The sequence below is a fragment of the Symphalangus syndactylus genome, chromosome 12 (genome assembly GCF_028878055.3).
Source record: "Symphalangus syndactylus isolate Jambi chromosome 12, NHGRI_mSymSyn1-v2.1_pri, whole genome shotgun sequence".
Classification (NCBI taxonomy): Eukaryota; Metazoa; Chordata; class Mammalia; order Primates; family Hylobatidae; genus Symphalangus; species Symphalangus syndactylus.
The window spans coordinates 88,796,241-88,807,732 of record NC_072441.2 but is presented as its reverse complement, the minus strand read 5'-3'; the positions used below and the strand labels follow the sequence as shown (position 1 = coordinate 88,807,732).

The window sequence follows — 11,492 nt, the reverse complement described above, 5'->3', positions numbered from 1 at the left end:
AGTATTCAACTTGACCACTTGACATTAATACAAGTATTCTTCTCAGTAAGTAGCAAAACTGAATTTGAAACTCAAGTTTTGTGGCTCCAACACTTGAGAGTATGTAGTCTTCTTTTTTAAAGATTTAATTAAAATTTTAAATTGACAATAATTATACATATTCATGGGTTACATAGTGATGTCTTGATATATATAATTTATAGTGATCAAATCAGAGTAGTTAGCTTATTCATCCTGATGGTTTTATTGTAAAGCTCAAAGCTTTGGTCACAGAGGCAAATGTTTTTGGAGTCTTTTTATGCTATTTGGTTTTTTGTATTGCTTACTCAGAGCCTAAACTTTGCTTGACACTATAAAAATTGCATGTACTCTTTCATTTCCCTTTTAATTATTTGCAGAATTAAAAATGTTTTCATATTTCTCTCTTATTCAAACCCTTCCTTGTTTTGCTTTCGTGACATCACCTCTCTTGTTTTCCTCCTATTGCTTTAACAATTCTTCCTTTCTTCACTTTTCTTTCAGTTATAGTTGTTTTCCAGAGTTTTACTCTTATGTTTTGTTTTTTAATTTACCCTTTCTCTAGTATAGAGAATTTTTCAACTCGGAATTAGAGATAATTATGAGTCAGGTGCAACTGAAGACTATGAAAAGATTTGGAAATGAAAGCATATTACCAAAGTTTAAAACTCAAGCAAATAGCTGAAAGCGGTAAACATAGCTGAGAACCAATGTTTGGAAGACATTCCATAGGGTGTCTATAAGGAACTCTATCAGAATGTAAAGCAAGAAGACAAAGAGAAAATTAGGAGATATTAATTCAGCAATGTAGAGGATAGCTTTAAATATTTAGGGGGACTTTTAGGAAGAGCAAGTAGAAAGGCCAAAAAGGAAGCCATAATCAAAGAAACAGAACAAAAATTTCCTTTGATAAAGAAAGATTTGAACCACCAGACTGAAAATACAATCAATTCCAGCCAGAAATATGCCATGCAAACACACCAGGACACACCCTGGTAAAATCTTGAATTTCTGTGATAAAGGGAAAACCTTAAGTGTTTCCAGATGGAAAAGATAAAGAACAAGAATAAAACTAGTATATGTTTTCTTGTTGCAAACCTAAATGCTGGAACCAATTTAGAACTTCCATTTGGTCCCCTTCTGGGTTTTTATTTCTGTCCAGAAATACCAATCTCTTCAATCTCAGACTTCAAACATTTATGAAAAATGAAATTTAAAAAGAAAAACTAAAAATGTAAACTTTATTTCTCAATAGAAGCTCCATCAAATTCAAAACACTTTTGAAAGTGATGATACCAAACATTTAGAACATCCCTGAAGAACTGAGTGTCCTGGATACTTAACTATGTTAATGTAGTATTTTTACATTATTAACTGAACAAAAATGAGTGGCCTTTAAAGATTTTTTAAAGATTAGGAAACAAAAAGAAGTCAGAAGAAGCCAAATCAGGACAGTAAAGTGGATCCTAAAGATTTCCTATTGAAAAATGAGCAGGAGCTTTGTTGTAGAGAAAGACTCTAGTGAAGCTTTTCTGGGCATTTTTCTGCTAAAGCTTTGTCTAACTTTCTCAAAATACTTTCATAATAAGTAAACATTATTGTTCTTCGGTCCTTTAGAAAGTCAACAAACAAAATGCCTTGAGCATCCCAAAAAAATGTTCCAATGACCTTTGCTCTTGACTGGTTCACTTTCACTTTGACTGGACAGCTTCCACCTCTTGGTGGCCATTGCTTTGATTGTGCATTTTCTTCAGGATCGTACTGATAAAGCCAAGTTACATCTCCTGCTATAATTCTTTGAAGAAATGCTTCTACAAAGCATTTTCAAAGTGAGATCATCCTGCTTCTTTAAAATTTCCATTGAAAGCTTTGCTCTTGCCTTCAGCTGATCTGAGAGCAACAACTTTGGCACTCATTGAGTGGTAAGTTTGCCTAATTTTAATTTTTCAATCAGAATTGTGTAATTGGTTCAACATATGGAAATCAATAAACATAATCCATCACATAAACAGAACCAATGACAAAAACCACAGATTATCTCAATAGATGCAGAAAAAGGCCTTCGAAAAAATTCAACAACTTTCATGCTAAAAACTCTCAATAAACTAGGTGTTGATGGAACATATCTCAAAATAATAAGAGCTCTTTATGACAAACCCACAGCCAATATCTTACTGAATGGGGAAAAAACTGGAAGCATTCTCTTTGAAAACCAGCACAAGGCAAGGATGCCCTCTCTCACCACTACTATTCAGCGTAGTATTGGAAGTTCTGGCCAGGGCAATCAGGAAAGAGAAAGAAATATAGGATATTCAAATAGGAAGAGAGGAAGTCAAATTGTCTCTGTTTGCAGATGACATGACTGTATATTTAGAAAACCTCATTGTCTCAGCCCTTAAGCTGATCTCCTTAAGCTGATAAGCAACTTCAGCAAATTCTCAGGGTACAAAATCAATGTGCAAAACTGACAAGCATTCCTATATACCAATAACAGACAGAGAGCCAAATCATGAGTGAACTCCCATTCACAATTGCTACAAAGAGAATAAAATACATAGGAATCCAACTTACAAGGGATATGAAGGACCTCTTCAAAAACCACTGCTCAAGGAAATAAGAGAGGACACAAACAAATGGAAAAACATTGCATGTTCATAGACAGAAAGAATCAATATCATGAAAATGGCCTTACTGCCCAAAGTAATTTATAGATTCAATGCTCTCCCCATCAAGCTACCACTGACTTTCTTCACAGAATTGGAGAAAACCCCTTTAAACTTCATATGGAACCAAAACAAAGCCCACATAGCCAAGAAAATCCTGGGCAAGAAGAACAAAGTTGGAGGCATCAAGCTACCTGACTTCAAATTATAGTACAAGGCTACAGTAACCAAAACAGCATGGCACTGGTATCAAAACAAATATATAGACCAATGGAGCAGAACAGAGGCCTCAGAAATAACACCACACATTTGCTACCATCAGATCTTTGACAAACCTGACACACACAAGCAATGGGGAAAGGATTCCCTATTTAATAAATGGTGTTGGGAAAGCTGGCTAGCCATATGCAGAAAACTGAAACTGGACCTCTTCCTTACACATTATACAAAAAACAACTCAAGATGGATCAAAGACTTAAACATAAGACCTAGGACCATAAAAATCCTAGAAGAAAACCCAGACAATACCGTTCAGGACATAGGCATGGGAAAAGACTTCATGTCTAAAACACCAAAAACAATAGCAACAAAAGCTAAAATTGACAAATGGGATCTAATTAAACTAAAGAGCTTCTGCACAGCAAAAGAAGCTATGATCATCATCAGAGTGAACAGCCAACCTACAGAATGGGAGAAGATTTTTGCAATCTATCCATCTGACAAAGGGCTAATATCCAGAATCTACAAAGAACTTAAACAAATTCACAAGAAAAAAGGCAAAAACCCCATCAAAAAATAGGCAAAGGATATGAACAGACACTTTTCAAAAGAAGACATTTATGCAGCCAACAGATGTATGAAAAAATGCTCATAATCACTGGTCATTAGAGAAATGCAAATGCAAAGCACAATGTGACCATCTCACGCCAGTTAGAATGGCGATCATTAAAAAGTCAGCAAACAACAGATGCTGGAGAGGTTGTGGAAAAATAGAAACACTTTTACACAGTTGGTGGGAGTTTAAATTAGTTCAACCATTGTGGAAGACAGTGTGGCAATTCCTAAAGTATCTAGAACTAGAAATACCATTTGACCCAGCAATCCCATTACTGGGCATATATCCAAAGGATTGTAAATCAATCTACAATAAAGACACATACACACACATGTTTATTGCAGCACTATTCACAATAGCAAAGACTTGGAACCAACCCAAATGTCCATCAATGATAGACTGGATTAAGAAAATGTGGCACATATACACCATGGAATACTATGCAGACATAAAAAAGGATGAGTTCATGTCCTTTGCAGGGACATGGAGGAAGCTGGAAACCATCATTCTCAGCAAACTATCACAAGATCAGAAAGCCAAACAACTCATGTTCTCACTGATAAGTAGGAGTTGAACAATGAGAACACATGGACACAAGGAGGAGAACATCACACACTGGGGCCTGCAGGGGATGAGGGGGCTAGGGGAAGGATAGCATTAGGAGAAATACCTAATGTAGGTGACGGGTTGATGGGTGCAGTAAACCACCATAGCACGTGTATACCTATGTAACAAAACTGCACGTTCTGCACATGTAACCCAGAACTTAAAGTAGAATAATTAAAAAATTAAGTTACATAAAAGTAAAATAAAATACACAGTATTAAAAAAATCTTGTAATACCATTTCCACATAAGAAATTGGTCTCTCCAGTAAATTACATATCACCATAAACAAAAATATACTGGAACTGAGAAAAATCAATAACTCTACTGTTTTGTGCAAATGCAGTTGAGTTTATGATCACAACTGCCCTTATCTATAAATCTGCTAACCCTTGAGCCTTGAAGGGAAAAGATAAACACCAGCAGGCAGTGTTTTAATTGTACCACAAGAAGGCCTGAAGAACATTTTTCCTGCATTGGTTTCATCAATACCCTGTCACTGAAGTCAGGAAATACCTTGCCAGTAAGGGACTGCCTTTTAAAGTTGTTTTGATACTGGACAGTGCCCCTGGCCACCCAGAGCCCCACGAGTTCAACAGCAAAGGCACTGAAATGGTATACTTGTCCCCAGACATGTTTCTAATTCAGCCTCTAGAATAGGGGGTCATAAGGACCTTTAAGCCTCATTATACACGTACTCTATGGAAAGGATTGTCAATGCCTTGGAAGAGAACCCCAGGAGAGGGCCATCATGAAAATGTAGAAAGATTACACCATTAAAGATGCCATCATTGTTGCAGAAAAAGTGGTGAAAGCCATTAAGCCTGAGACAATAAAATCTGCTTGAGAAAACTGTGTCCAAATGTTGTGCGTGACTTACACAGGATTTATGACAGAGCTAATCAAGGAAATTATGAAAGATATTGTGGATATGGCAAAAAAAAAAAGGTGGGGTAAAAGGTTTCAAGAAATAGACCTTGGCAAAATTCAAGAGCTAATAGACACCACACCAGAGGAATTAACAGAAGATGACTTGATGGAGAAGAATGCTTCTAAGCCAGGATCAAACAATGAGGAGGAAAACATAGAAGCAGCAGTGCCAGAAAACAAGCTGACAGACAGTCTGGCAGAAGGCTTCAACTATTCGGGACTGCTTTTGACTTCTTTTATGATATGGGCCCATCTATGGTATGATACAGGCACTAAAACTAAAACAAATGGTAGAAGTAAGAAGGGGTACCATATAGAAACATTTTTAGAGAAATGAACAAGCAAAAAAGTCAGACAAAAATTAAATATATTTCTGAAAAGTTACACCGACTGTGCCTGTATCTTCCACCTTCCCTTCGACCTTCTCTATCTCTTCTTCCCCAGGGACCCCTGAGACAGCAAGACCAACTCCTCCTTATCCTCCTCCTCCTTAGCCTACTTAACATGAAGATGATGAGGATAAAGACCTTTATGATGATCTAATTCCACTTAATGAACAGTAAATATATTTTGTCTTCATTATGATTTTCTTTATACCATTTTATTTTCTCTAGCTTACTTTCCTGCAAGAATATGGTAAATAATATATATGACACATAGAATATGTGTTAATCAACTGTGTTGTTGGTAAGGCTTCCAGTCAACAGTAGGCTATTAGTAGTTGAGTTTCAGGGTGTCAAAAGTTGTGCATGGACTTTCGACTGCTTGAGGGGACAGCACTCCAAACCCCTGCATTGTTCAAGGGTAAACTATATTCAGCATTATGTAAGTATATATGGGAAATGATCAGCAGGATTGTTCAATGAGTGACTCTAGAGGCCAGGTTACCTAGGAATGAGCTAGCTAGCGTGAGGACTCATCTCAATTTAAAAAAAGCTGTACGCATCCTCCAGGTCTCAGGGGTAGTGTCCCCAGCCTTCCCATTACTCCCCAAAACAGCTGAGTCAAACTTAAATATTCATTTCTATCCCCATTCCCAGACAACATCTCCCATACACACATTAAACAATCACTCTTATTCTTGTTAACCAGGATGAAGACCCTCTACAAGAAATAGTCCTGTTACATCTAGCTCAACTCCACCTAAGCATGCCTCTGCACCTGCTGTCTCTCATGCCTAGGAGTCACAGTCTTTGCCAAGTGACACTGCTGGCTTTTACCTCAGTTCACTAATTCACTGTGTGATATAGGGAAAAGTCACTTCCTCTCCTTCTGAGCCAGTTTCTCCATCTGCAAAATAGATTCAATAGTCTAAAAATCCCTTTTGACTTAATTTTTATCAAACACTTTTCGTGTCCCTAATAAGGTGTGATCATAATCATAATGTTTTATGATGATATCATGGAATTATACATAATTATGTGTTTGTAGTTATACTATATTATATATTAATATATTATATAATTATATATTAATATATTATATAATTATATATTATTGTATCATATATAAATATAATTATATATCATTAATATAATACTTAATATTGATTATGTTAAATATCACATGTTGATTATATAATACATAATCATGTACTTGTGATCATTTTATATAACTATATAATTATACAATTTTAATTGCTACAATTTTTTTAAGCTCCTACCATGTGTCAAAACATTTTTCCTCTTTCATATCCCCCACCGCCATTCGCCTAATAATAGTAATTCATTCTTCAAGCCTGTCTCAGGTTGGTTGTCAGTTTCTTCAGGAAGCCTACTCAAACTTTTCTTAGCCTGAATTAGATGCCCCTATTCCTCTCATAGTTCCCTGTATTTTTCCTATTGCAACGCTTACTACATTATATTGGAATTGCTTATGGAGTTGTTGATTACTCCAAAAAAGAGTATAAGCACCATGAAAGGAGGGTGATCAATTGCTTTCTTGCTCTATATATTGCCAGCACCCAGAAGAGTGACTGGCACATAGTAGGCACACAATAAATATTTGTTGAATAAATAATTAATGCTAGGCCCTTTAAATTGGAAAAAACTAGCACAGTAATACAAAGACCAATGTTAACTAAATCAGTTAACTTGCACTTCCTTTCTTAAATGTGGTTATAAAAAGGAGGAAGAAAACTCAAGTGAAACTGACTCTGCTAGAACAGTGCCGTGCTTTTCCACAGAAGGTTAGACCCTGAGAGAGATGGCTCAGCACCACCTATGGATCTTGCTCCTTTGCCTGCAAACCTGTGAGTTCTGACCCTTGCTGATCCCCTCCTAGATTTCCATAAAGTTTTAAAAATTGCCCTTAAGGAAGGCATTGAACTGTCTTTTTGATCTGTGTTTAACAGAACACCCTGGGTCTCAGTATCTACTGTACTCAACAGGATCCAACTGGCTGGGGAGAGACCTAAAATTCAAACCTAAGTGTTTAGGTTCAGCTTTAAAGTTTATATCTCTGAGTTATATTTCTGAGATCTGGAGATCTCAGTTTCCAAAGGTCTGAGGCAAATCCTTCTCAGAGGAATCAGCACTTGGTAAACCCACCCACAAAGCCTGGCAAAAGAAAGATCTTCTAAAAGCTTGAATGACTTACAAGCAATTTCTTCTTGGCATTCAACTGTGATGGCGTTTGAGAGAGAAAAATGTCTTTCCTAATTATAGTTGATTGCTCTATCAGGTTAGAGTGATGGATGACTCATCGTTATCATTGTTGAGCTTCATCTCTATAAACTCCCTTTATTTTCAAAACACAGAGCTATTACTCTGCTTTTATCCTCAAGAAACTCTAAAATAAATGAGGAAGAGATTACTATCCCATTTTTTACAAATAGTCTCAAAAAAGAGTTGGAGAACTTGAATTAAAAAACCCTATTTTCTTTACTTATGGCATAACAGTAAACTAAAAGAACAACATGAATATTGATTGTTATTGGTACAAAGAAAATTGTAACATTAACACAGATCTGAGAGTGCTGTGTCATTGTACATATTATCTCCTTAAATACAAACAATTGCTCTAACAGAAATTTACTATGTTTGGAACTTCTAAATCTACTTCTAGTATCTCTTTCCAGTTCTGAAAATGCACTAGCAAAATTCTGGCATAAGTTAGAACCCTGGGAACCTAGTACTTTTGGATTTTCTGTAAAGGTAGAATCGATGCACTGTGATCTCTCTGGTTCCCTTGGCCATTTCAAGCTATGGCTCCTTTAATTTGAACTTCATGGAGATTGTAACCGCTAGTCAGACCAAATTTTTGGAGCCTCTGCTGGTCGCTCTAGAATGGCAGACAGAAAATGCAAGTAGATGAGGAATGGTACTAGGGATGTCCCTAATCTTCCAGAGAGAGACCAGACAAGGTAGCATTTGATACCACTTAATTTGCAAAACATTCTACAATGTGTATGCCTACGTTCTTATGTTATCCATAGGAAAACCATTGAGATGAGCAAGATAGATGTTATTAATCCCATTATGCAAGAAAAATGCTCAACTAAGATTTAGAGGTTTAAAAATTCACCTGAAATTTCACTACCTAAATTGGTAGAGCTGGAAATAGACATTGGTTTTTCTAATCCCAAGGTTAATCCCAATCCCATTGATTCTTCTTTCTGCTCCACCTGACCTCTTCACTCATTGCTTTCAAATTTTTGACGCTCTTCAAAAGGTTAACACCTGCTAAGATAAAAGGTAGATCTAGGAGACACTTCTTTCATCTACTGAAACTGAAATAAAGTTGTCAAATCAGCTAGTAGTGAATTATTTATGAGTTTTGTGACCTAGAGGAAGTTACATTCCTCCTCTGACTCTTGTTTCAGCTTCAAAATGGGGAGGGTAATAATACAGTAGAATTGTTTTGAGAATCAAAATGATGATAATGCATGTCCAACACTTGGCATAGTACCTGAATATAGTAAGTGTTTAACAGATATTAGCTAATGCTACTATTTTTCACACTTGCTTTTCATGCAGTATTAGGAAGAGCCATGGCTTTACCACACAGAGATCCTGGGCAGGCCTCCTCTGTCAGGGAATTGTCCAAGGAACATAAACAGAAGAAAAGGTGGTGGGAGTTTGAGCTTAGGTGTTGGTTGTCGGTGTTCTGGAAAAGGAAACTAGGAATGAGATATTTATCTCATCAAGGATCCATGAAAGGGGAATGGGAGCTTGTTTTTATAAAAGTAAAGCCAGGAGCACTTTTTACATACTGTCCACCTTCACTGAAATATCTATTTGCCTCTTAAGGATTATTCTGCAAACCTTTTCTGAGCACAAAAATATACCGTGAATTCCTCCTGCTGCTGTTCCTGGTAGAGGTAGTCCCTTACATTCAGTATGGGGCTTAGGAGTCTACACTTTATTCATTTCCCTGGGATTCAGAGCAGTTGAAGAGGCTGAGAAGCAGTGGAGAGATGCAGGGAGAAATCCCCATTTCCCCTGAGAAATCACCGACATAAGGAAAGTCTGAGTGTGCAAACTTATGACTGTTGCATGTTGGAAAAGTTTTCTCTGAGTCAAAATTCACAGTCTTATGCTCTGATGCCAAATTTCTGATCATGACTTTGGAAACACCATGACTCTGACTGTCTCTCCACGTGCCATAGGAGACACTCCCACTCTGGGGGTAGGAGATGAAGGAATCCACCAGTTTTAATCCTTGCCCATCCCCTCTACATATTCTGTCTCATACTCTTAATTCTTCCTTTTCTCTGCCCCATTCTTACTTCTATTTCTTCAACTCCCTGCCTTGTCTCCCATCAATAATAGTAATAAATAACCATTTATGGAGCAATCACTGCATATTCAGCATTACTCTAAGTAGTCTACCGTTATTATTTTGTTTAATCCTTACAACACACTATGAGATAGGTATGGTTTATGAGCACATATACAGATGAAAGCATTGATGCACAGAGAGTCAAAGGTCACTTAACCAAAAAGTGAAAGAAGTAGAATTTAAGCTTCAGAGTCCTTAGACTTCACCTCTGAGTCATGCTGCCTCCACCCGCTTTGATGCCGAAGTGGAGTAAATTACTATCCCCACTGTTAATGTTTGGGAATATGTCAGTAAAGAGTGATGATTTATTTATTTCTGTCAAGACAGGGTTATTCGGATAGAAGCTGTGCCTTTCTCTATACCCACCTACAGAGGAGGAAGGAGCTGTTGGCAGGTCCTTGCCGATAATGGAAGTTTAGGCAGGGAAGTGAGGTAGAATACCCAAGCAAATAACCATCCCCAGACATGTTTCGAATACCATTCACTTTAATATTATTCAAATGTGATTTGAATTAGTTTCTTTAAACAAATAAAAGTCCAATATCGGCATGATGTTGATGTCCTGTTGGATGTTGAACATGGTCATGGGCATTTCAGCAGTTGAGACTTAAAATTCCAAGAAATGAGTGGGCCCACTGTGGGTAACTGGACCCCAACCATCATCCTGGGTCTCAGAGACAGGAAGCATATCCTTGCAAGTATGCTGACAAAACAACCCACCACTGATCTGAAGTCCTTGCATCGAGGGGTCTTCAAGATAAGGACAAGGCCTCTGTATTAGAATGAGATTTAAGCAGATGACTACTATAGACATTCAGAAAAGGGCTCAAAAGCAGAAATCCAGTTATAGAAATGGGAATATATTATATATGGGTAAAACTGGTTATCAAAAACCCAGCTTCCAAACAGAGGGTGAGAAGCTGTTCCCCCTGTGATAACTCAGGCCTTCATGGAAGGCAGTGGAGGCCTACCTTGTCAGCTCCAACTGCTGAAGCAGTCCTGGAGATCAATACAGAGGCCAACAAGGCAGCCGGAGCACCTTCACAACAGGAGCCTGATGGTCAGTGCCAAGCCATTCAGGCTACTGAAGTATTCCTAAATCAAACCTTTCTTGTCTTGGACCTTAGGAGAGGGATGGACCTGTAAGTTTGGAGAACACTGGGCTCATCTATGTGAAACTTGGAAAGAGGTGTGAGCAATCAGCTGGGGGCTGATATAGGTGGAACTGACTAGGTACTCATGTTTCCTTTGTTATACTCAATGTTCAAGTACACGCTAATAGAGGGCAGCAATGTTAAAACAGATGGATGGCCATGATCTCATGTCTGTTTTGAGATTGTGTGTGTGTGCCTGTGTGCGTGTGTATGTGTGTGTGTGTGTTTTGAAGGAACTGATTCAAGTAAACCTAAATCCCAATAAACGTGATATAAAGTAAAACTCCCGGGGGAAAACAATGTACTATTGCATGGGGGTGGTAGGTTCCTTTTTCTTAAAACCTCATGATCAAGGACTTTCCATCGCTTTGGAGAATGACACAAAATTTCTGGCAGTCCAGCCCTGTGCTTCCTCTTTCCCTCTATGTCCCTTCACTCAATGTAAGCAGTTACAATGGACTCTCTTTTGGGTACCACATGCTAAAGCTACCTCTGGTCACTCTCC

General features: G+C 37.6%; 1 protein-coding gene across 4 annotated transcripts in view; it reads left to right on the top strand.

Moving 5' to 3' along the window:
* Positions 1 to 7,137: 7,137 nt before the first annotated feature.
* CD84 (CD84 molecule) overlaps positions 7,138 to 11,492 on the top strand; it is a 39,149-nt gene continuing 34,794 nt past the window's right edge. For 3 of the 4 annotated variants that reach the window (XM_063626997.1, XM_063626996.1, XM_063626995.1), the window contains exon 1: positions 7,138 to 7,302. In XM_063626997.1, the coding sequence (XP_063483067.1) occupies positions 7,257 to 7,302 (46 nt within the window). In that variant the 5' untranslated portion in view covers positions 7,138 to 7,256. The remainder of the gene's footprint in view (positions 7,303 to 11,492) is intronic. The other variant, XM_063626998.1, reaches the window with a different exon arrangement.